This window comes from Dendrobates tinctorius, unplaced genomic scaffold, assembly GCF_039654945.1.
Source record: "Dendrobates tinctorius isolate UK_male_01 unplaced genomic scaffold, ASM3965494v1 ptg000022l, whole genome shotgun sequence".
NCBI classification, from domain to species: Eukaryota; Metazoa; Chordata; class Amphibia; order Anura; family Dendrobatidae; genus Dendrobates; species Dendrobates tinctorius.
The window spans coordinates 65,793,988-65,821,327 of NW_027361690.1; the positions used below are offsets into that span (position 1 = coordinate 65,793,988).

Genomic DNA, 27,340 nt, shown 5'->3' on the forward strand with positions numbered 1-27,340 from the left:
TGCATGTGTGTATGTGTATGAGTGCTTGCGTGTGCACATGAATAAGTTCTTTGGGGGGTGTGCGCGCCTGTGCATGTGTATGGCCGGGGTCACACTAACCGACGCAAAATACGGTCAGTATTTTACATGCGTAATACGGATGAATGGCCCCTAAATAGTGCTCCGTATGTCATCTGTAATCAAGGTGTGGTCGCGTATTTTGCGCATGTGAGCATCCGTATGTAATCCGTATGGCGAGATTTTCTCGCAGGCTTGCAAAATGGACACATAATGGAGCCCTATGACAGGGTTTATAACAGAAACCAAAGAATAGATATAGACTCATAGAATGCATATATATCTATATATATATATATATGTATGTATTCTATGTGTATATATCTATTCTTTCTTTCTTTATTAAAACTGTCAGTGTGAGTTTACTGTATAGCGCATTGAATTGCCGGCTTTGCTAAAAGACACCGGGTGTGTATTTCTCGCAAGTCACATGTGTGGTCCGTGTGTAATCAGTATTTTTTGCGCACCCATAGACTTGCATTGGCGTATTACGGCCGTAGTACGCTGACAATCGCAGCATGCTGCGATTGGCACGGAGCGTAGAATACGGATGAGAAATATATGCCTGGTGCGAGTGACCCCATAGAGAATCATTGGTCCGTGTCTAATGCGTGCTTTTAGCGCCTCTCACTCTCCCGTATTCCTCGCCAGTGTGACCCCGGCCGATGAGTGATGATTATGTGTGCGCACGTCTGTGCTTGTGTGTACACCTTCAGATCCAACATACAGAAGAGGCATCATGCTACTTAGCCATTATTCTGTGCCGTGTAACCCTTTACTTACTGACACTTTAAGATCCAATCAGATGTCACTATACCTTCCCTCCCTAGTGTAATGTAGTTCTGGTTCCTATGATTTGATACCAGTAGACTGTAGACACCTCTCCCCAGTCTCCTCCTGAGGACCATCCCCAGGTGAGGAGCTCTTCTTCTCTGCCACACTAACTTTAGGCAAGAGAGGAGGTGGGGGAGAGGGAGGATCTGTGTCAGCCAGTGGATGTCAGTACTTTGCCTGGATCTCTGCTCTCCCTCTCAGTGTCTGTGAGAGCAGCAGCATGTACTCTGATGATAGGTGACAGTGATCTGCCACCTTCCCCGCACCCTCTCATCACAGGAGGAGGACTCATCGCCAGAGACCCTGCTTCTCCTGCTGGGCTTGCACCGAGCTGGGATTGACTTGGAGCAGTGGTGGAGCTAGGGCTGTCTTGGCATCGCTTGCATTGCTAGCCGGCACCTTCAGGAGCTATGCATCCGGACTTCAGGAGCTGGGTCCTGGCCACTGTCACCTTGCTGGTGGTCTTCCTCATTTTGGCGGATATATCTGAGCTGGAGGAGGAGATCGGGTAAGTGCACATCTACCCCCTCACCTAGAGCAGCAGGGAGCTCCTGATCATCTAGTTTCTTTGTCTTCATAGTTCAGCTTGGCTCTTGCTTAACTCATGCCTTTCTATGGTTTCCTTCTTCTAGTATTTAACCCCTTCAGGTGCAAGGTGTGTGCCACTGGCCGTATAATGTGTGGGTCGTAGCAGTCAGTACTTTCCATTGTACATATAGGTGAATATCTACTGACAGATCTCACTGATGACTTCATGTAGTTATGACCTAGGCAATGTGTAGCATCACTAGTGAGATGGGGCTGCTTTAGGCTATGAATGATCTGCTAGTAAGATAAATGCAACATATTGCTGGAAAGCACAATGCTTAATGCTGGACCATGCCTTGGAGACAAGGCTGAGCCTCCAATGCAAAACAGTGGATGCTGGAAAACAATAGTTATGATGCAAAGCTGTGCTTCTATCACAACACCAGCCTCCTGAATGCAGAACCAGGCTTCCTGCTCAGGATCCAAACATCTGCCCCCGGTACTGATACCTGCACCATGGTGGGGGCTCCAGGACTGATACCTGCACCATGGTGGGGGCTCCAGGACTGATACCTGCACCATGGTGGGGGCTCCAGGACTGATACGTGCATCATGGTGGGGGCTCCAGGACTCTATTCTGTTACTCTTGCATCTTTGTGATCTGGACTTCTTCCAACTCACCTACTCACCTGCCTCTTTGACAACTTGGGTTGCAAATCATGTTGGAACCTCAGTCAAGAGAAGGATTCCATTTTCTGTAGATGTGTTAATTTCTATTATTGATCAGTGATTAAATGGTGGATTTCGGTAGGATTTTCATGGCTACAGTGTATGGCCATGCGATGTGGGGTGTGGTGAGTTGCCCCCATGGCTGGCATTACTCATGTCGGAATCGATATTGGACAGCAGCAGGAAAGATGAGCTAAGCTTTTCCTGGTATCTCCTGGGTGTGTTGTGTCTGTATTCTCTGCCGTCCTCTTGCTTCCTAATAGGTCATTGGGGCAATATTCATGATGTAGCTGGCCGCAAAAACTCATAAAATGTTGAAGATCATTATAAGAAATAGCTTAGACTGTCAAAAATACTCAAGGGATGAAAATAAATGCACCCATGGCATGAGATGAAGAGTAATCTGCGATTCCTTCGTACCCGTACCCGTATATTAAGGAATGTTCTATTAGAATTGCTAAGTTGGAATACATTACATTGCTCTGTGAAATTCCTATGCTTCTGGTCATATAATAATTTGCCTATTACGATATGGATTAACGAAAACTTTAAGTTCAAGTTTAACTCTCAAATGACAACTACAGTCTAAAGGAGTACATTGTGCTGCATGCAATTTAAGTATTAACCAACTTAACTTTGCTTGATAGTGTATTGATGTGGTGCTTTTTGTTTCTAATCAGATACTTTTTTATTAAATATTTCTCAACTAGCTACAACCACGGGGAACACCTCCCCAAATAAATCAAATACAAAATATGATAACCCCTCTCCAGTGCCGACTCCAGGTTTTTTGTGCGCCTTGAGTGAAAGAGTCTCAGTGGGCCTCTTTAAAGGGAACCTGTCACCTCCTTTTTCATCTATGAGCTGCCTTTTGGGGTTTATCTACAGCATTCTAGAATGCTGTAGATAAGCCCCCGATTTAACCTGAAAGAGAAGAAAAACAAGTTTTATTATACTCACCCTGGGGTGGTCCGGTCCGATGAGTGTTGCAGGTCCGGGTCCGGCGCCTCCCATCTTCATACAATGTCATATAATTCTACATACAAAAAAAAAAAAAATAATCAAATACTCACCTCTCCTCATTCCCTGCTGCTGCAGTCACCTCAGTGTCTTCTGATTCTCTCCACTGCTCGGCACGCTCTAGTGTCTTCATCACACCCATTGCCCTGAGACGTCACAGAGAGTCAGAAGACAGTGAAGAGACCAAAGTAGTGTGGAATGAGGAGTATTTGAGGGGGTACCGGTGCCAGCACTAGTACTGGGCTCCCCCAACTCATGGACCCCATAGCGTACTGGTGTCCCCAACAGCGAGTGCAGCCTCCCTTCTGAAACACAAATCCTGGAACTGTTTTTATGCAGCAAGATTAAAGAGTTTCTTCTGTATACCATATTTTGCCATTTCCACATATGCAAATAGAATCAAAAGTAATTCCTCTGATTCAATGTGTAAAAAAAGTTATCTTCTAATCTAAGGTCCCTGTCCCCAGCCTCTTACCTACCAGCCGCCATATTCATCTGTTATCCGCACCGCTCCTGTCGGTCCCTATCAGTTTGTAGCCTGCCGGATTGCTCCGGTGTTTGCTGGAGCGAGCTGGAGGTAATTTTCCAGTGCAAGTATATGAAAGCCTTGTTCTGGCTTATGATTGTTACCTCATATGTCCGGCCAGCCAGGAGAGGCAGTCACAAGATGGCACCGCAAGAATGAAGCAGCGTCAATAGAAGCTGAATATGCTAATGGACAAGGCCGGTGTGAGAGGCAGGCACACTAGGCTTCTGTCTAGAGCCCCAACTGCCCCAGGGGCATCCACCCAGTGGTGTGTCGCTAATAGCAGCAGACCACGTGGCCACTATGGGACCCATGAGTCAGGTTGGTCCAGTGCCAGTGCCCCCTGCATTGCGCATTCAACCACATCAGCTTCATTGATGCCAATACAGTTGAAAGCAATGATGGATGAGAGAGCGTCATGTCACATAATGCCCCCCTTCCCATCATCCCCCTCTGCCTCAGACGCAGCAGGCGCACGATGACATTACTTCATCGTGCACCACACTATGCCGGGCAGTGGAGCTAATGGGGTGATGAGATGTGCTGCAGCAGGGATTGAGGGGAGGTAAGTATTGCATATATTTTTTAAATTATTGAGTACGTGGTGGCCATAATACTGCAGGACCATAAGCGCTACTTTATATGTCTATGGAGGCTGCATGATACTCCTATGGGGCTTCATTATACTCCTATGGGGGCAGCATAATACTCCTATGGGGGGCTGCATTATACTCCTTTGAGGGCTGCATTGAACTCTTATGGGTGCTGCATGGTACTCCTATCGGGCCTACATAATTCTCCTATGGAGACTGCATGATACCCCTATAGAGCTGAATGATACCCCTATGGGCTTGCATTATAACCCCATGGGGGCTGCATGATACCCCTATGGGGGTATATGATACCGGTATGGGGCTGCATTAAGCTCCAATGGAGGACTATTGTGTGCATTGTACTGTATGGAGGACTATGGTACATGCATTATACTATTATATGAAGGACTATGGGGTGTGCATTATACTGTGTTGAGCACTATGAGGTGTTTATTATACTATGTGGAGGACTATAGGGCATGCATTATTCTATATTAAGGACTATGGGGTGTGCATTATACTGTGTAGAGCACTATGGGGTGTTTATTATACTATGTGGAGGACTATAGGGCATGCATTATTCTATATGGAGGACTATGGGATGTATTATACTGTATGGAGGACTACGAGCTGCATTATACTAAATGAGCAAAATGCTGCCTATTCATCCAGTGATTAGATTGTTTATGCTAGGACAGAAATCATTGTTCTCAGCAGCACATCGCCCTGGGAGAACTGCATATATGCTGTTAATAACGTGATACTGTATGTGGACAGATTGAACTAATAGTGATTGTTCTGTGCCCTTCATTCTTCCTCAGCCGGTGTAAAAAGGCCGGGTAACAAGTGTCGAACGACTTCAATACTATTGATCACGTTCGTTTAATGATCTGAACTCAGCGCAAGTAAAGACAACCAATGTTTGTGTGATGGTGCAATATGAGGAGCATTTGGGGCCTCACGTTGTCTAAAACTGGCCCTGCAGGCGGGTAAGTATAAGACAAGGGTAAGGGAACTTAGTCAAGAAGCGCCACTCCAGTGTTGAAAAAAAAAATAAAACCCTGGAGTGGTTCTTTAAACATCCTGTCCATTATTACCATCTAGTTTGATATTAATTGATAATGCTTTCTAGTTGATTTGGTAAGATGAGCAGACGACCACTACCATGGGCCAGTTATCTGAATTTTGTGGATAGCAAAACCATTTTTATATTGCTGGATATATTAAGGGTTTTTCAAAAGCTCCTGTTACTTTGATTGTTCCTTTGGATGGGTTAAAGGGTTGTAAAAATTGGCTGCATTGCTTGACATTTATAGCACTGAAAAGTGCAGGTTTCAAAAACCATTTTTTGCTTTCTCACCTTTCCCAAACAACCTTTGTTATATTTTTAGTACTGAGACCTTTTTTGGTATTTATTTACTTGTATGACAGCGGGAAGCAACCCATTGTGGACACATCTAAACACTGAACTCAATTCATCTCCAAATATCTCCGGATCCTCAAGTGCTTGAAATGTACAGTCTGTCAATGACACAAAAGCTCAAATCACTAGTTAGGAAGGCACCAGAGCTTCCGTTCCTTACAGTTTTTCTGAAAAAAAGTTTTTTGAGCCCTTTTGTAAATCTATGTAACGCAGAAGTCACCTGTAGGGGCGCAACTGTTCTTCAGGATTTCTATGGTACCTGTATAACGCTGGCTTATAATTCCATACAGTTGGCATTCTTATGACAGATTTGTTTTCTTTGCCCAACGCAACCATTGCTAACATATGTCCCTATGTTTAGATGTATCTTCCATTGAGTTACATTATTCAGTTTAATATGTACTTTTTTGCAGTATCTTGTTGTTTTGCAAATTTCAGCAGCCAATATTTTTAATACAGTCAAAAATAGAATCTAGATGGAATTGTGCCAGATGCATGCCAAAAGCATTATTGGCATAGGACTGCACCGTAAAGGTCAATGGATACTGTGCAGGTCTGTCAAGGCTTCTTCTTGTTGTTTACTTATGTATACTGCCAATTATATGCAAAAATTTGATGTGAATTGAGATTTTCAATGCTAATATATATATCAGTATATATCATGCTGAAAGACCCATCCACGTTTCATCTTCAATGCCCTTGCTGATGGAAGGAGGTTTGCACTCAAAATCTCACGATACATGGCCCCATTCATTCTTTCATGTACACAAATCAGTTGTCCTGGTCCCTTTTACAGAGAAACAGCCCCAAGGCATGATGTTGCCACCCCCATGCTCCACAGTAGGTATGGTATTCTTTGGATGCAACTCAGCATTCTGTCTCCTCCAAGCATGGCAAGTTTTGTTTCTACCAAACAGTTCTACTTTGGTTTCATCAGACCATATGACATTCCCCCAGTACTCTTCTGGATAATCCATATGCTCTCTAGCAAACTTCAGACAGGCCCGGACATGTACTGGCTTAAGGAGGGGGACATGTCTGGCACTGCAGGATCTTGTGATCATTTTGACCCCACGGGGTGATATCTTGCGTGGAGCCCCAGATCGAGGGAGATTATCAGTGGTTTAGTATGTCTTCCATTTTCTTATTATTGCTCCCACAGTTGATTTCATCACACCAAGCTGCTTGCCTATTGCAGATGCAGTCTTCCCAGCCTGGAGCAGGGCTACAATTTTGTTTCTGGTGTCCTTCCACAGCTTTTTGGTCTTTACCATAGTGGAGTTTGGAGTGTGACTGTTTGAGGTTGTGGACAGGAGTCTTTTATACTGATAACAAGTTCAAACAGGTGCCATTACTACAGGGAATGAGTGGAAGACAGAGGCGCCTCTTAAAGAAGAAGTCACAGGTCTGTGAGAGCCAGAAATAATGCAATTTTTTATGTGACCAAATACTTATTTTCCACCATAATTTTCAAAATAAATCTTGCCAAATTAGACAAGGTGATTTTCTGGATTTGTTTTCTCATTTTGACTCTCATAGTTGTGGTCTACCTATGATGTCAATTACAGGCCTTTCTCATCTTTTTAAGTGGGAGAACTTGCACAATTGGTGGCTGACTAAATGCTTTTTTCCCCCACTATATATAGATATATATATGTATACTTTATATATATATAAGCAATGAAAGTCTCAATTCACATCACGCGCCCCGTCCGGTCAGTTCCTCCTCTGATCGCATGAGGCTGCATGCGATCAACGTATCCTATATTTAGCGTTGGATACGCTGATCGTGTGCTGACCGTGCACTGGTCTGATTTTGCTGGCACTGTGTTGCATTTTCTAATTGCATGCAGCCTCATGCGATGAGAGGAGGAGCTGACAGGAGGGGGCGCGGCCAGGGGCGGGGATTAGTGGCGGCCCTGCGCTGCACCCAAGAATGCTAGTGTGAAACTAACCTTAGGAAGGCTGAGTTACTAATACACATATAAGCAAAGATGTGGCCGATAGAGGGGGCTACCAAGACAAGCCGTTTTCAGATACAGGTCAGTCTTGTGCATTATACTGAACCTTTGCCACAGGGGACAAGAAGGCCAGCCACTGCTCTACAAACAAGCAATGTAATGGCTCCTATCAGTGAATGTTACTTGGAATCTATTACCAACAAATGAAAGAAAATAAATCTTAAACTGTTGAGTAGAACAATAAAAGACTGTTGCAAAAAGACAAGCTATGACATCCGTTATTTTTGATTTTTTGAGGAATTCTCTTTTATAATCCATCCAGCAGACACCAGGCATCACGTGCTGATCCATTTCCATATGCTCCAGCAAACTCTTCCTCCATGCCTCATTGTTTCAGATATCCACCTGCAAGGAATACAAATAGTTAGAAGATCTGGGATTTCTGTGTAGTTTTTCTTTGTTGCTCACAGTTCTAAATTGCTGCTTAGGCTCTAAGAATGCCAGGCTTTTATTTTTAGAATGTCCCCGAAATGCTATAAGTGGCTAGAGAAATCTCACACGAGTCCACTATGATTCATTTATTGGATCCAGTGAAGCTGTTTTCATTTACTTTTAATGGCCCATAAAAAAGAGATAATTTTATTGGGTTGTAGAAGCTATGTCACTTTCTGCTGGATATTTAGCTGTGAGAAGTCCCAAATATTCATAAGGTCTCCTGTACATAGCACAGCACAGAGGTAGAAGTCACATCAGGGCATAGTAGCTGAGGGGGCCAACAAGCGAGATAAGAAGACACCATTACTGTGACACATGGTTACACATACTGTTTAAGAGGGGGCTTGATAGGATGGAGGTACATGATACAATAACCCATAATGATAGTGGTTATCAGATTTCCACTCTCCAGGAATCCAGGTGTACACATGAGACAGTTCAAGATAACTTTAACCACAGAGCGTTAATAGATAAACTTGATGGTTACATATTCTGTTAAAAAACCTCATGCTTGGTAGTTACAAACATGTTCACCGAGGTAGACAATTAGCAATAACATCAGCTAGAGTTGAGCGACTTTGGTCGGATTGGGTTTCATGAAACAAAATTTTTTTCAGATGAAACTGGTCCGACTAGGGCAAAAAACATTCATCCACTCAATGCCGACTTTTATTCCCCATTGACTTGCATTGGGGTCGGGTTTCGGACGAAACTCCGAATTTTTTTTGCCCTAGTCGGACCAGGTTCGTCTGAAACAAATTTTGTTTCATGAAACCCGATCTGACCAAAGTCGCTCAACTCTAACATCAACCCTTGAAATCCCTTAGTGAGCCCACTGCCAGAAACCTCATCAGCTACTAAGGTGCAAGCTTTGCCTCACTTCTATTATAGTACAGCATTTTCTCCGTTTTGGTGCGTGAAACAGCCCCTACTTCTGGTGTCTTCTCTTCAACTCTTTAAGCCTTGTTATTGCTAATATTCAACCTTATGTGGTGGATATTCTCAATTTCTCTTAACAGTGGCAATATTCACTCACAGGTGGGCTGGTTTTCCTCAACATGAGACAGATACTGTAGCAGGATGGCAGTAAAAAGTTGTAGCTTCCTGCTTTGCTTCCTTGTGGCCCTTACTATAGCTCATGCACAATATACAGCCCAATTACTACTTACCCCTAATTCTAGCTATCTATGATGCAAACAATTTCTACTGTGCGGCACAGTTCTCCCAACATCTGTGAAGTTGTTCACCTACATGTGCCTGCCTATGTTCATAGAAAATTAGCCATTTTTAAGACTCTCACATTTCAAAGGACATAGGATTGATTCCTATTGATGCGCCACTCCGCTCACTCCTACAAGGACTAACTAAACATAGGCATTTTTTCTATTGAAGTGGTTGTGACTGCAGACTTCTGAATCCTCACAGCGTGCATTGCAAGGTGTCAGGATTCTCCAGTGTCAGTGATGTATGCGGGCGGTCACATGAGCACAAGTTCACAATTTGCATACATGCAGACACGTGCTGATTAGATCAATTCAATTCTATTGAGCGAGGTTGGGCACATCTAGTTGGAATATGCCTGGAAGTATGCAAATCACAAACTTGCGGTCACATGACCTCACGCTCTGACTACTGGCATCGGAAAATCCTGACAATTTGCTATATGCAGGCTGTAAGGATTCAGAAGTCTGCAGTCACATAGCTTGACTACAGTTTTCATCCCAAATGTGGACAACCCTTTTAAGCATTTTACTCTTTCACATACCTCATGTGATGTTCTTAAGCTTGATGAACAACAGGTTGCACATCAGTTACACTTCAGTTGTAACACCACCACACTTCACAAAGTAGCAATAAATATGAAAGCATACAGTGGGGAAAAAAAGTATTTAGTCAGTCAGCAATAGTGCGAGTTCCACCACTTAAAAAGATGAGAGGCGTCTGTAATTTACATCATAGGTAGACCTCAACTATGGGAGACAAACTGAGAAAAAAAAATCCAGAAAATCACATTGTCTGTTTTTTTTTCATTTTCTTTGCATATTATGGTGGAAAATAAGTATTTGGTCAGAAACAAGCAATCAAGATTTCTGGCTCTCACAGACCTGTAACTTCTTCTTTAAGAGTCTCCTCTTTCCTCCACTCATTACCTGTAGTAATGGCACCTGTTTAAACTTGTTATCAGTATAAAAAGACACCTGTGCACACCCTCAAACAGTCTGACTCCAAACTCCACTATGGTGAAGACCAAAGAGCTGTCAAAGGACACCAGAAACAAAATTGTAGCCCTGCACCAGGCTGGGAAGACTGAATCTGCAATAGCCAACCAGCTTGGAGTGAAGAAATCAACTGTGGGAGCAATAATTAGAAAATGGAAGACATACAAGACCACTGATAATCTCCCTCGATCTGGTGCTCCACGCAAAATCCCACCCCGTGGGGTCAGAATGATCACAAGAATGGTGAGCAAAAATCGCAGAACCACGCGGGGGGACCTAGTGAATGAACTGCAGAGAGCTGGGACCAATGTAACAAGGCCTACCATAAGTAACACACTACGCCACCATGGACTCAGATCCTGCAGTGCCAGACATGTCCCACTGCTTAAGCCTGTACATGTCCAGGCCCGTCTGAAGTTTGCTAGAGAGCATTTGGATGATCCAGAGGAGTTTTGGGAGAATGTCCTATGGTCTGATGAAACCAAACTGGAACTGTTTGGTAGAAACACAACTTGTCGTGTTTGGAGGAAAAAGAATACTGAGCTGCATCCATCAAACACCATACCTACTGTAAAGCATGGTGGTGGAAACATCATGCTTTGGGGCTGTTTCTCTGCAAAGGGGCCAGGACGACTGATCCGGGTACATGAAAGAATGAATGGGGCCATGTATCGTGAGATTTTGAGTGCAAACCTCCTTCCATCAGCAAGGGCATTGAAGATGAAACGTGGCTGGGTCTTTCAACATGACAATGATCCAAAGCACACCGCCAGGGCAACGAAGGAGTGGCTTCGTAAGAAGCATTTCAAGGTCCTGGAGTGGCCTAGCCAGTCTCCAGATCTCAACCCTATAGAAAACCTTTGGAGGGAGTTGAAAGTCCGTGTTGCCAAGCGAAAAGCCAAAAACATCACTGCTCTAGAGGAGATCTGCATGGAGGTATGGGCCAACATACCAACAACAGTGTGTGGCAACCTTGTGAAGACTTACAGAAAACGTTTGACCTCTGTCATTGCCAACAAAGGATATATCACAAAGTATTGAGATGAAATTTTGTTTCTGACCAAATACTTATTTTCCACCATAATATGCAAATAAAATGAAAAAAAAAACAGACAATGTGATTTTCTGGATTTTTTTTTCTCAGTTTGTCTCCAATAGTTGAGGTCTACCTATGATGTAAAATTACAGACGCCTCTCATCTTTTTAAGTGGTGGAACTTGCACTATTGCTGACTGACTAAATACTTTTTTTCCCCACTGTATATTATAATTGTGTACATATTGATCAATTATGAAATCCAGAAGTACCTACCAGTCAGAGGCTTAGCATTATTATACAGGTTGGGCCATTTATATGAATAGATCTAAATAAAATGGGAATGGTTAGTGATATCAACTTCCTGTTTGTGGCACATTAGTATATGGGAGAGGGGAAACTTTTCCAGATGGGTGGTGACTAGAGTTGAGCGAAATGGGTCGGTCAAATTCAAAAATCACCGACTTTAGCTAAAGTCGGGTTTCGCCGCTTGAAACCAGACCATAGCGTGAGGTCGGCCATGAGGTCGTCGATCAGAGTGCCAAAGTCGCGTTTCAAATAATGCTTCCAGTGCCTTTTCTCAGCCAATGATGGAGGATGCACACTGTGGGCAATGCGATGACATGCGCAGCGGCCACCACCATCTTAGAGAAGGGCATTGAAGTGATTGGCTGGCTTTGTGTGGCGTCACAGTGGCTATAAAACGCCGTGACCGCCGACCGCCATCTTACTTCTGCCGATCTTACAATAGGGAGAGGTGCTGTAGCTGCTGATTCTGAATAGGGAGAGCGTTAGGCAGGGAAGCAAAAAAAAAAAATTGCTTCTGCTGCTAGCGCTTTTCACTGTACAGTTAGTGTGCAGTGAAAGGGGAGGATTTTTGTTCTGTGCAGCAGCGCTGGTGGTGATTAGGCTGCCTTTTAAGGCTACCTGCTAGCTGCATTGCTGTGTGCACACTACTGTTCAAACTGCTTTTTTCAAAGCACTCCAACTTTTATTATTTTGTTCTGGTGAGTTACTGAGCGTTCATTTTTTCACATACCGTATAGCAGTGTACGCTACCGTGTTCCGGCTGGTATCATGGACAAATAGAAGCTATCTGGGTGTTACTCTGGAAAAACAAGCCGAGGAGTTTTTCCATTTTTCCAGATCTACACCTTAGAGAGCTGTCTGCTTTTCAAACAGTTTCGTATATCTGCTGTTTGATAATGGTCAAAACTACACAGAGACAGTGTATATCAGTCCGTATACAAATAGACGGAGATTGACAATTTTCCATATAGACACCGTATAGTGGTGTACGCTCCTCACACACTACCGTGTACCGTCTTGTATCACGGACAAATAGAAGCTATCTGTGTGTGACTCTGGAAAAACAAGCCGAGGAGATTTTCCATTTTTCAAGGCCTACACCTTAGACAGCTGTCCGCTTTTCAAACAGTTTCATATATCTGCTGTTTGATGACGGTCAAAACTAGACAGAGATAGCGTGTGTCAGTCCGTATACAAATAGACAGAGTTTGACAATTTTCCATACACACACCGTATAGCAGTGTACGCTCCTCACACACTACCATGTACCGGCTGGTATCATGGACAAATAGAAACTATCTGGAGATTGACAATTTTCCTTACACACACCATATAGAGCTGTCCGATTCTCAAATAGTATTGTATATCTGCCGTTCGCATTACAGTCACATCTATACAGAGTCAGCGTGTGTGTGTGACACTCCGTAAATACATATACGGAGATTGTTAGTTACACAAAAAAGCGTATACAGCTGTATACTTCTGATACAGTTCCGTATATCTGCTTGTTGGATTACGGTAAAATGCATACTGTGAGAGCGTCTGTGACTAACAAAATATATATGTAGATTTAATTTTTTTAATACACCTTGCACAGGTGGACGCTCCTCATACAGTACTATCTCTCTGCTGGTATTTTTGGTACATTTTCTCAAACATGAGGAAGTATGGTGGAAGAGGCCACGGACGTGGGCAGGGGGGCGTAGCTGGTACTGATGGTGGTGGTGCTTCGGCTGGTTTTGGTAAAAGCACAATAGCATCTAAGGCAGGAGGCATTGAGCCTGCATCATCATCTGGCCCAAGAAGGCCTGTAAGGTTGCCTTTTCTTGGAGTAGGAAAACCGCTTTTAAAGCCGGAGCATCAGGAACAGGTTTTGGCTTACATTGCCGAAACAGCCACCAGCTGTATTGCCTCCTCTTCTGAATGTTTGAAACCTGCAAGCACGGAGTCATCAGTGCAGGGTTCTGGTCAGGAAAAACACCTTTCCTTGTGTCCTTCACCTCCACCAAAAGTTAAGGATGCGGCAGCCCACACTTCAGATTACTCTATGGAGCTGTTTTCACATACCATGCCTGGGTTATCCAGTCAAATCCTGAATTCCCCAGTCCAAGATGAATCTGACATGGAGTGCACTGATGCACAGCCACTGCTAGATGATTCTGCTGGCACATTGACCCAGAGCACTACATTGCCCTCGCAGTCTATTGAGCCAGAATCTGACCCTGATGAAACTCAGGTGCCCCTTCCCGCATACTATACCACCTTACACGGTGACACAGAGGAAGGTAAAGAGGAAGGTGCAGATGACTTTGAAGAAGAGGTGATAGATGACCCAGTTCTTGACCCGGATTGGCATCCATTGGGGGAGGAGGGTGGCGCTGGCAATAGTTCAGATAAGGAGAAGGATCCTAGCAGGCATTGACATCGCAGCAGCGGTTATCTGGCAGGCCCGTAGCTGTCCAAAAACGTGGACCAAAAACTAAAAGAGTTGCAGGACAGCTTGGCCAGATGGTCAACTTAGCACAGCGTGCAAGGCCAGAAAATGTATACCATAGTAGGAAGAGTGCAGTGTGGCTCTTCTTTGTCCAAAATCCTACTGATGAGGCAAAGGTTACCTGTAAGAAGTGCGGAAGGACCTTTAGCCGAGGTAAACAACTCAGAAATTTGAATACCAGTTGCATGCTTAGACATTTAATCAACATGCACTTGCAAGCATGGACGGACTACAAAACCTCAGGTAGCACATGTGCACCTGCTCCGACTGAAGGTAGCCAGCAATACTCCATCGCTTCCCGCACTGTAAGACCACCACCACCGTTAAGCACACCACCAGCGCTAAATGTGGAGGTGTCGTCGCAAGGCCAATGCACTCAGGGAATCACAATGGTTTTGCAACACAACACTGAATCTAGGCCATCACCACCAATACCATCACCAACTCCCTCTCACTCTGTCCGGTCCACCGCTACTTCCCCCATATGCAGCTCTCCTGTCCAGCTCACCCTACCAGACTCTCTGAGTAGAACAAGAAAGTACTCATCCTCTCATCCACGTACACTGTGTTTGAATGCCTACATTGCCAAACTAATCTCATTAGAGATGATGCCCTACTGTTTGGTTGAAAGCGAAGCTTCCGCGAGCTCATGGCCTATGCTGTCCCACGCTATGACCTACCCAGTCGGCACTTCTTTTCTCAAAAAGCCATCCCTGCCCACCACCGGCATGTGAAAGACCGCATTGTCCATACTAAAACAGTCAGTGAGTGGAAAGGTGCACCTCACAACCGATGCATGGACCAGTAGGCATGGCCAGGGCCGTTACGTGTCCATCACTGCGCACTGGGTTAATGTGGTGGATGCAGGCTCCACAGGGGACAACGGCAGTGGAACAGTGCTGCCTAGCCCACGGTATAGGAAACAGTTGGCTGTAAGCTTTCAACCCTCCTCCTCCTCCATCAGCGAAAGCTCGTCCACAAAGCGCAGTCGCACGAGCACTCCATCCGCAGCTGGCAGTGTTGCACACGAGGTGTCCCACTATCGAACAGCTAGTGGTAAGCGTCAGCAGGCTGTGTTAAAGATGATGTCTTTGGGCGACAACAGACACACCGCGGAGGTACTGACCGACTACTTGCAGCGACAAACTGAGTCATGGCTGGGCAGTCTATATCTTGAGCTCAACATATTCCACAAGAAGGTATATCGTGGGAAAAAAAGTGAAAATAAGAGAAAATATTGATTGATAAAAAATGATTCATTATTAAAAAGAGAACTTAAAAAGACAGGGCAAAAGGCCTTCAAAAAAAGGGGACAGGCTGCGGCAAAACAGTATACAATGATGTAAAAAAATAATAATAATACACACACAATAATAACCCTGTTGATTTGAATATAAATACAAAAATGGTTCTTGCATGCAAAAGTAATAATAAAATTCCTGCCAGAGTCAGTGCACCATAGTAGATGACAATGAACACATTGCTTGTTACTACTAGGTTTTGAAAAAATGGCAATATTGCACATTGCCCATGTGGCTATGGAAAAAGTAGATGTAAATTAGATGTAAATATAAAGAGGTATTGACATGCAAAATAATCACTGCAGGGTTCAACATGCCTCAGTAGACAAAAGCCATTGTTTGTTACTGCTGAGTATCTGCAAAGGAAACAGTATAGCACATTGCCCATGTGACTATTAGCGTCCTGAGTGTGCTAAAGGGTTAATGAGTAAAAGAGAAATAAAGTGCCTGGTATAAACCGGGGACTGGTTGTTAATACCTGAGTTAGAAGAATGTGCCGGATTCGGTGCAGCATCCACCAGTAACAGCTGAGGGAATGCCGCAGGAGTCTCCCTCCGCCCGATGAGCGCCGTTTCGCTATGTAGCTTCTTCCAGGGGTGTGGGAAATCATCTTGAGGCAGGCAAGGTAGTCAGTGATAACGGCTGTAATTTTGTGGCAGCCATAGCCCGTGCAAAACTCACACACATACCTTGCCTGGCTCACACTTTGAACCTGGTGGTGCAGTGCTTCCTTAATAATTATCCAGAGTTAACATCCCTTCTACATAAGGTGCGAAGACTGTGCTCGCACATACGTCACTCAAACGTCCACTCCACTCGTATGCAGAAGCTGCAGCGATTACTCCACCTCCCCAAGCACCGCCTAATCATAGATTTTGCAACAAGGTGGAACTCCATCCTGCACATGGTTGAGAGGCTGTGTGAATAGAGGCAGGCTGTAATGCATTTGTGGGAGGATACACAGGCAGGCAGTTTGAGGGAAGACATGGAATTGTCGGGTGTGCAGTGGTCAAAGCTGAAAGACCTCTGTAAAGTCCTTCAGTATTTTGAGGAATGCACACGGCTAGTAAGCGCAGACGACGCCATCATAAGCATGAGCATCCCACTTATGCATCTGCTCATGCAAAGTTTGACGCACATTAAGGGTCAGGGGTCTGCAGCGGAGGAGGAGGAGGGAACCCTTGATGACAGTCAGCCATTGTCTGGTCAGGGAACTGTCCTGGATGAGGTGGAGGATGAAGAGGAAGAGGAGGAGGATGAGGGCGATGATTATTTTGGGCAGGAGGATGCTTCTCAGGGGGCAAGAGAACATGTGGGCGTGCCAAGGTCAGGTACAGTGTTTGTGCGTGACTGAAGGGATGTGGATTTGCCAGAAAGTGCTCCTCCACCCAGCAGTGGCAGTGCAGCATTGACACCTGGAACATTGGCCCACATGTGCGATTATGCCTTGCGGATCCTAAAAAAGGACCCTCGCATTGCCAAAATGATGAGGGATGACGACTACTGGCTGGCCAGCATCCTCGATGTGCACTCAGCTATAGTGTGAGCTTTTTGACACTATTCCAAAAAATCCTCAGGGGTTAAATGTTGCTCACAGCCTAGAGAGAATCCAACATAAAGTCAAAAGATGCTGGGGTGGAGCATACCAATAATAGAGTCTTTATCAAGAGTCCATGTGCTTTCCCCTCCAGGACTCCACTTGGTAGTGACAGGGACAGTCACACTAGTTTGTTAGGCACCTCACCACTGCAGGGACTGTGGACTTAACGGACAACACTAATTCTATATATCCTTTCCTACTGCTTTATATCTATTTGACTCCCCTGATGAATCCCCACCATTGGGGAAGAAACCCGTAGGGAGCTTCTGTCTATTTTTCCCCTTATCAGTGGGGGTGTCCACTATAGGATCCACTTGGGGCTTGTCCTTGTTAGGACAGGAGTAACACTGGGGCACGACAGGGAGTGTAGGGGAATACTTTACATTAACACTGGTTTTCCCATGTCTCAGCTCCCCATGAGTTGATCGTCTCTCCAGCAGGATACGCCCTGATGCTGGAATGCTATATCTAATACCAATGGTGAGACCAAACCATTTTTTATTGAGCACTGGTTCACATGAGCACTCTTTTGTAATGATTTTGTGTGTTATGTCCTTTTAATGGTTCATTAAAGGTCATGTTTTAATTGACTTTATGTGGGATACTCTCTAGGCTGTGTCCAGCATCCTCGATCCAAGCTACAAAGGCAAATTACACAACATCATGCCACAGGAGAACCTAGAGATAATATTGGCTAACAAACAAGCAACTCTGGTAAACCATTTGTTTGAGGCTTTCCCAGCACACAGCAGCGGTGCTGGTTCTCCCACGAGCCGTAGTGGGCACAATGGAAGAGGTGTTCGTGGTGCACACAGCCGAAGTGACATTGGAGAAAGTGGTTTAATGACCATGTTGTGGAATGATTTCTCAAGTATCGCTCACATGACTGCTAATACTGCATCGATTAAATGTGAGGGGAGACAGCAGCTGTCAACTATGTGTCATGTGCCCCGTCCTGTGTGACACGACCCACAGGCCGATAACTAAAACAACTGGACACGGCACGTGTAATTGTCCTGTGTCACACGGCCCGCAGGCCGGTAACTAGAACAACAAGACACAGGGGAAGGGGAAACAGTTACAACGGTGGGCCCTGCGATAGGGAATGGGGACTTGGAGACCTCCTGCACTCCCCTGAGTCAGTGTCCCTCACACTTCTCACGTTCCCTATGCCGGTTTCGCACCGGGCACCACTCAGGAACCTGTGACCCTAGCACACCCTACACCTATCCCTTGCTAGGGAGCTGGGTGGTGCAAGCACTGGCCCCACCGCTGTACTAATGCACACCAGGGAAAAATACAAACAGGAGAAACACCAAAACCCTTATCTTGCTCTGCTGCAGCACCAGGCAGCAGAATGTATCACCGGATAAACTTTTCGCAGTGGCTCGACACCTCAGAGCCAGCTGCCGCCTTCACCTTCTCCCTCTGCTGCGGAAACCGGGCAGACAGAGTTCAACACCAGTTTCAGCAGTGGCTCCAACATTCCAGCCAGCTGCTCACTTCACCGTGGTTGGAATCCTAAAAGGCGCTATCACCAACACCTGCTCATAGATCATGTGACCCTATATAGGAAAAGGGAATGGTCAAATGATCAGGGGCAACAGGGAACCACCCACAGTGGGGACGCCAAGATCCAGAGTTCACCCCTGCAACTACCTGCACGTCAGGTTGATGACAAACGAGCACCGCTGGTATTGGCAATGTATGTTCTGGCACCACACATCTCCGAAGCGCTGACCTGGGGAATGAGTTGTGTATGTGTATGTTTGGGGTTAACTCGAGCTGGTAAGACTCTGGGCCCTGGACAGCTGACACCAGATACGGTCCGATCACCTGAGAATTCCAGACCCCCGCAACACACTTCCACTGGATATTTTTGGTGGCCACCCATACATGCTCGTTCACACACAGGTCCAGACCTGAACGTTTATTGCCACACATTTGTTTGTCAAAATAGGGTGAACTCTTTCTGGAACTGACAGCAGAGGCGTCCCCCTGTGTCACCACACTCACACCCCTGCAATTCACCATGGGAAACACCACCCTCCAACCCCTCCTACTATGAGGTCTGCGCCTCTCAGGGTTGGCTAATGGCGAGGGTTGAGCCTTGCCTCTACTCTCCCGCAGCATCTCCGCTGCTCTCACTGGAGAGGAAGGGGACAATTGTAGAGAGACGGCAGGGACAGTAGCCCCTAGGCAGCAGCTCTCACACGACTGCTCCCAGCTGATTACTTCCCTAGTCCGCCCATCTAAGACCGGGTTGTATTTTTTAGACCAAGGTGGGCCCACAACAATAGGTGCTGGATTTTCCTCCAAGATGTAGTATGACTGGGACTCATCATGATGTTCACAATACAGCATAATGTCTTCTTCGACTAGGTTTAACCCCCCCCTGTCCTCCACTCCCTGCCGACTTTGCTTCCCCATTGACTTGCTTTGGGTTTCGTGTTTCAGTCGGCCTCCGACTTTTCCCTATAGTTGGCCGATTTCGTTCGACCCGACTTTTGCGAAAGTTTCATGAAACCCGACTCGACCCTAAAAAAGGCAAAGTCGCTCATCTGTAGTGGTGACCATGGCGACCCTTTTGAAGTTGGCCATTTTGGATGCAAGTTTATTTTTTCCAATGGGAAGAGGGTCATGTTACACATCAAACTTATTGAGAATTTCTCAAGAAAAACAATGGTGTGCTTGGATTTAACGTAACTTTTTTTCTTCCATGAGTTATTTACAAGTTTATGACCACTTCTAAAATGTGTTCAAAGTGTCTTCCATTGTGTTGGATTGTCAGTGCAACCCTCTTCTCCCACTCTTGACAAACTGATAGCAACACCGCAGAAGAAATGCTAGTCTAAGGGGGTCAGATTCCTTGTAGGAATGCTCGCACCTGACACTCATAATGTGGTGGTGCACCATCTTGCTGGAAAAACTTAGGAAGCATGCCATCTTCAGTGCATAAAGAGGGCAAAGCATCATCATGTAGCAAATTCAGATATTCAGTGGCATTGAGGTTTCCATTGATGAAGAATGGCCCCACTATCTTTGTACCCCATATACCACACCATACCATCAATTATGGGTGTCAGGTCCAAGCATTCCTATATGAACAGTTTCCTGGAAAGTGGATTGGTCGTCGTGGGCCAGTTGAATGTCCACCAAGGTCTCCCGATGTGACCCCCCTTAGACGTTTATTCTTGGGGTCATCTGAAGGCAATTGTCTATACTGTGAAGATACGAGATGTGCAGCATCTGAAATAACAGATACTGTAAGCCTGTGCTAGCATTTCTTCTGTGGTGTTGCTATCAGTGTGTCAAAAGTGGGAGAAGAGGGTTGCATTGACAATCCAACACAATGGGCAGCACTTTGAACACATTTCATAAGTGGTCATAAACTTGTAAATAACTCATGAAAGAATAAAGTTACATTAAAACCAAGCACACCATTGTTTTTCTTGTGAAATTCTCAATAAATTTGATGTGTCACATGACCCTATTCCCATTGAAAAAAATAAAAGTTTGATCCAAAATGGCAGACTTCAAAATGGCCACCATGGTCACCACCCATCTTGAAAAGTTTCCACCATCCCATATACTGATGTGCCACAAACAGGAAGATGATATCACTAACCATTCCCATTTTATTTAGGTGTATCCATATAAATGGCCCACCCTGTATTCCTAGAATTAGAACGGGCACAGTAAAAAGAAGCAACTATTCCCAGCTACAGATACACAGCATAAAATCAGCAGAAATAAGGTACAAGTACTTTCATAATAAGGCAACTCGTGTAACTAGGTTGGATCTCCACCATATTTGGTTTAACGGTAAACCACGGCATTAACAAAGGATATAAGCGGCGTTTGCACCGTTTACTGCCTCTTGATTGCCCTTATTATGGAAATATTCTTCCAGTGAAGCATGACACAGCATTCTGAGTATGAGTTCCATCTATCTATGCTGTATTATTTTGGGTTGTATGAAGCTGTTGTACAGTAGCCTGCATTAAGTCTTCTCAATGTATAGATACTATCGCTAGTCAGATTCTGATTTCTAAAAAAGTTTTGCAGACAGCTGTGTTCAAAAAATCAAACGCTTCTTTGGTCTCGGGTCTGTGAATTTCTTGTTTATTCTTGTTATTTTTTAAGCAAAATCTGAAGAGATTATCTGTGAGTACATGAAGCAAACTTAATAGAGCATAAAATGTGTTCTAATTTACTGGCAAACTCTAGGGGACCAGTGCTGCTGCGGGGAGGGGTGTTATCTGTCATCTAAAGACATGGGATACATCCATAGGGATTTGTAAGCATTTCATCCATATGGATGTGACGTAAACTAACACTGCCCCATGAAGACATGGTCCCTGAGATCATCATTCTGGGCACAAGTTACAGCAATGAGTATATTTGGAAAGTAGAGCATGTTACGTATACGATTGTAACCATAGAACCACTGCACATGTTGGACAATCAGAACAGGTGATCATGTATCAACTAAATGTTGCATGGTAGAGAGCTAATTTAGAGGGAACAGAAAAATCTATTCTTTTTAACACATTAAAACCATGTGCGTGATAGATACCATATTTTGTGGATTAAAAGACGCACTCAAATTTTGGGGAATAAAATATTAAATACATTTTTCTAATAAAATGGTGCATCTTATAATCTGGTTTTACGGTAGCTTACCTGGGGACGGCGGCAGAGCTCGGTCGCAGGCTGATAGGTGGTGTTCGGCGGAGCCACCCCACTTTCCATGCTTTTCAATGCAGTGGACTCCAGGATAATGGCTTCTGGAGGCGGCGCATAAGCAATTGAGATCTCAGGAGCCGAGAAAATGGTGCCGAGATCACAATCTGCACATGCTCCACCTCCAGCAGCCATTTTCCTGGAGTCCATCTCATTGAAAAACATGGAAAGTTACAGAAGATTCTGGTCTTTCACAAATTGTCGGCAGAGACCCCGCACTGCCGAACACCCTCCTTCTATCAGCTTGGGACCTGCAGCATCACCCCACTCCTGCCACCGCCAGAAGCTTCCTGCTGCATTGACCCTGAGACCCCTGCTCCACCACAGCTGGTGAGCTATATTTGGGTTATAAGACGCACCCTCATTTTCCCTCCAAATTTGGGGGAGAAAAAGTGTGTATTATAATTAAAAAAATATGCTAATCTTTATTTTCAATGTTCAATCTTATTCTGTTTACTGTAAATCATTATAGGGATGGCCATCTTGCATGAGCTGCTAACAGTGTGTTGTTCCGTCTAAGTTATGCTTATATGGTTGTCTTGCATTTGCTCTGCTGCTACCTGCTGGAATTTTTTCTGTATGGCAGTCTGAAGTTAGTTAATTCTTGTACATGCCTTTCACTTCGGGTTCAGAGGTCACGCCTTCTCTTCCTTCTAGCAGCCATTGTTAGTTTCACTTTCACCTGGGAGAGACATGCTTGTACCAAGCTGTGAAAGGCATCAGTTTTTCGACCACTTTGCTGTATCACTTTGATAACACTCTACACGTCTGGAGAACCTATTGTATTACCAATCCTATGCTGTATGTCCAGATTGCCAATTAAAAAAGTCTGGACTTCACAATCCCTGGTGTGCATTATCTCTCCGGAAGCTGAGCAACATGTTCCAGTCTGCCCTGCATTGAGGAAATGGAAGGTAGGAATCTCTCCCAGCCCCAATCAACTATACCTCCATTCGCCTCATGTGGGAATAGAACAGTCGAAAAACTGCCTTGAAGCCCGGCAAAAATCATCCTTATTTCCCTATCCACATGCCTGTGCTCTGCCTGCTCACATACTGCAGCCCTGCTCTGCTAAGAAATGGTCTGCACATCACCCCAGACTGCATTGTGTATAGAGACTCTCTGTATATTTTACCACATTGCTGCAGATTGTTGGACTGCAAAACCTCACAATTCTCCAAAAACAGCTTGGGAATCTTGTCAGGACATCTTAACTAAGCTGCATTGCGATTTCCAGCCTCCAATTCAAAAGTTCAGTTTCTTAAAGAGACAGGGCACCTTAAATCAAAATGGCCGAAAAAGACCCTGCACAGTCTCCCACTGCTGAAACAGAGCAAATACAACCCAATATTGCCCATTAAGAAGAGTGGGAAACAGCCAGCTTCACAAACAGACCAAGACTCACGACCAGTACGCTCCCTTAAGCCAACGTTAAAGGTCCTCGAGAACTATCGTTTCACGAAGGAAGAGAAACCTCCAGATCCTGTACAGCTGCCTGATGTCATTCCTTCTCCCTATGCAGATGACTTGGGAAAATTGGTGTTTCATACAACTAAGGATGACAACAAGGTAGCCCCGTCAATGGAAGACAAGGAATTTGACAGGATAATGGACAATGAGTTCCTTAAGGACGAGACCAATCACTGGGTTTTTCCCCTACCCTTCCGAGCTACCAGGGTAAGACTCCGGAACAATCACGAACAAGCTTTGTCCAGCTTCAACTCTCTCCAGCGCACATTTAGCAACAAACCGGAGATGAAAGAACACATTGTCACCCTTATGAGCAAGATATTCCATAATAACCATGCGGAGCCAGCACCTCCCTTAAAGGAAAACGAGGAGTGCTGGTATCTACCCTCATTTGGACTATATCATCCATGGAAACCTAAGCAAATTAGAGTTGTCTTTGATTCAAGCTCCAAGCATCAAGGCTTATCTCTCAATGATGTCCTCACGGGTCCTAATCTTACAAACAACCTAGAAGGAGTGTTGATGAGGTTCTGGAACGAGCCCATTGCCATCACTGCCGACATTGAACAGATATTCCACTGTTTCATAGTCAGAGAGGACCATAGGAATTTCCTCAGGTTCCTATGGTACAAGGACAATGACCTCAGCAAAGAGATGGTGGAGTATCGCATGAGGTGCATGTATTCGGAAACAGCCCTTCCCCCACAGTGGCAACCTTTGGCCTGCGGAGAACCGCACAAGAAGGAGAGGCCGAATATGGAACAGACACCAGAGACTTTGTAGAGAAAGACTTCTATGTAGATGATGGACTAAAATCTCTACCCACATAAGAAGAGGCGCTCGACCTACTGAAGAGAACCCAAGGTATGCTGTACCAAGCTAAGCTTAGATTGCACAAAATTGCTTCAAACAGCCTGGCTGTCATGAGAGCCTTTGAGTCAAGTTACCACACACCAGGATTCAAGGATATAGACATGGGACCAGACTGTTCGCCTGTGCAGAGGAGCTTAGGCTTCAGGTGGAACCTGTCAGTCGACACCTTCAGTTTCCAAATCAACTGTGCAGACAAACCATTCACTAAATGTGGTGTCCTGTCAGTGGTGAATAGCTTATACAACCCAGTGGGATTTGTAGCACCAATTACCATACAAGGTAAATCCCTTCTGAGACAGTTTTCCGAAACGGTCAAGAACTGGGATGCCCCACTCCCTCCTGTTAAGGAACCAAAATGAGAAACCTGGAAGCAGTCTTTGAATGCTTTGGATGAAATCCATATACCAAGATACTACGCCAGAATCTCACTTGCTGCTAGCACTAGGACGGATCTCCATGTGTTTTCAGATGCATCCACAGAAGCCATTGCAGCTGTCGCCTACTTGAAGGTGACGGGACCTGACAATCAAGATCACGTTAGGTTCGTTTTCAGCAAGGCTAAGTTGGCTCCCAAGCCTGACCACATTATTCCCAGGCTCGAACTCTGTGCGACCGTGCTTGCAGTAGAACTCACAGACTTTATACAGCATGAGATGGATACCAACATAGATGACGTTCAATACTACAGTGACAGTAAGGTTGTCTTAGGTTACATCTACAACCAAACAAGGTGCTTCTACGTGTATGTCAGTAACTGCATCGAGAGAATAAGGAGGTCTTCCAAGGCTGAACAATAGCACTATATCCCATCTGAACTTAATCCAGCTGACCATGCCACTAGACCTAAGTCTATAAGATCCTTTACTAACTATTCTTGGCTTTCAGGTCCTAAGTTTCTGTTGGAACTGAAGGGAAGTGAATGTGACCAGGAAGTCTTCAGCATCCGGATAAGGATCCAGAAGTCCGCTCCGAGGTCAGTGCTTTGGTCACAAACACTAAACTAACCAGTGCAAAAAATAATGGTAACCAGCTCACCTGCTTTCTTGGCTAGTAGTGGTGCGTGGAAGCTCGGATATTTTGTGAAGCCACACGTGGAGTAAATCAATAATGAAAAAGTTTCCAGCTTCCAATTATACAAAAATGTATTCAAGGCATAAGAACAAGGATAAACGGACATGCCCCATCATAGCGGAAAGACACAGCAACGCGTATCGAACAATATGTTCTTTTTTAAGCTGCTTTGGGGTGAACATAATGGGAGATATATACTACCACCCACCAATCAAATTACAACACACAGGATGTATAATCGCAATAAAATTACATACCAAAAAAAACTAAAAACAGACAATAGTTAAAAACAATCTAATACAAGATGTATTACCAGGTATGGCAAAGTATATACAGTGGGGCAAAAAAGTATTTAGTCAGTCAGCAATAGTGCAAGTTCCACCACTTAAAAAGATGAGAGGCGTCTGTAATTTACATCATAGGTAGACCTCAACTATGGGAGACAAACTGAGAAAAAAAAATCCAGAAAATCACATTGTCTGTTTTTTTTTCATTTTATTTGCATATTATGGTGGAAAATAAGTATTTGGTCAGAAACAAGCAATCAAGATTTCTGGCTCTCACAGACCTGTAACTTCTTCTTTAAGAGTCTCCTCTTTCCTCCACTCATTACCTGTAGTAATGGCACCTGTTTAAACTTGTTATCAGTATAAAAAGACACCTGTGCACACCCTCAAACAGTCTGACTCCAAACTCCACTATGGTGAAGACCAAAGAGCTGTCAAAGGACACCAGAAACAAAATTGTAGCCCTGCACCAGGCTGGGAAGACTGAATCTGCAATAGCCAACCAGCTTGGAGTGAAGAAATCAACTGTGGGAGCAATAATTAGAAAATGGAAGACATACAAGACCACTGATAATCTCCCTCGATCTGGTGCTCCACGCAAAATCCCACCCCGTGGGGTCAGAATGATCACAAGAACGGTGAGCAAAAATCCCAGAACCACGCAGGGGGACCTAGTGAATGAACTGCAGAGAGCTGGGACCAATGTAACAAGGCCTACCATAAGTAACACACTACGCCACTTAGATGCTGCAGTGCCAGACGTGTCCCACTGCTTAAGCCTGTACATGTCCGGGCCCATCTGACGTTTGCTAGAGAGCATTTGGATGATCCAGAGGAGTTTTGGGAGAATGTCCTATGGTCTGATGAAACCAAACTGAAACTGTTTGGTAGAAACACAACTTGTCGTGTTTGGAGGAAAAAGAATACTGAGTTGCATCCATCAAACACCATACCTACTGTAAAACATGGTGGTGGAAACATCATGCTTTGGGGCTGTTTCTCTGCAAAGGGGCCAGGACGACTGATCCGGGTACATGAAAGAATGAATGGGGCCATGTATCGTGAGATTTTGAGTGCAAACCTCCTTCCATCAGCAAGGGCATTGAAGATGAAACGTGGCTGGGTCTTTCAACATGACAATGATCCAAAGCACACCGCCAGGACAACGAAGGAGTGGCTTCGTAAGAAGCATTTCAAGGTCCTGGAGTGGTCTAGCCAGTCTCCAGATCTCAACCCTATAGAAAACCTTTGGAGGGAGTTGAAAGTCCGTGTTGCCAAGCGAAAAGCCAAAAACATCACTGCTCTAGAGGAGATCTGCATGGAGGAATGGGCCAACATACCAACAACAGTGTGTGGCAACCTTGTGAAGACTTACAGAAAACGTTTGACCTCTGTCATTGCCAACAAAGGATATATCACAAAGTATTGAGATGAAATTTTGTTTCTGACCAAATACTTATTTTCCACCATAATATGCAAATAAAATGAAAAAAAAACAGACAATGTGATTTTCTGGATTTTTTTTTCTCAGTTTGTCTCCCATAGTTGAGGTCTACCTATGATGTAAATTACAGACGCCTCTCATCTTTTTAAGTGGTGGAACTTGCACTATTGCTGACTGACTAAATACTTTTTTGCCCCACTGTACATAAACAGTTCCAATGTGTAGCAAAGAGAAAAAAAATTGTTTTTTGTACATATCAATACTGAAACATAATCTCTTTGTGTGCATTCAATCCATTTGGGACACAGGTTTTAAGCTGAAACAT

General features: G+C 44.6%; 1 protein-coding gene across 2 annotated transcripts in view; it reads left to right on the forward strand.

Moving 5' to 3' along the window:
- The first annotated feature begins 915 nt into the window (after nt 1–915).
- Nucleotides 916–27,340, forward strand: part of ST8SIA2 (ST8 alpha-N-acetyl-neuraminide alpha-2,8-sialyltransferase 2) — a 665,484-nt gene continuing 639,059 nt past the window's right edge. The window contains exon 1 of one of the 2 annotated variants that reach the window (XM_073568744.1): nt 916–1,399. In XM_073568744.1, the coding sequence (XP_073424845.1) occupies nt 1,302–1,399 (98 nt within the window). In that variant the 5' untranslated portion in view covers nt 916–1,301. The remainder of the gene's footprint in view (nt 1,400–27,340) is intronic. The other variant, XM_073568743.1, reaches the window with a different exon arrangement.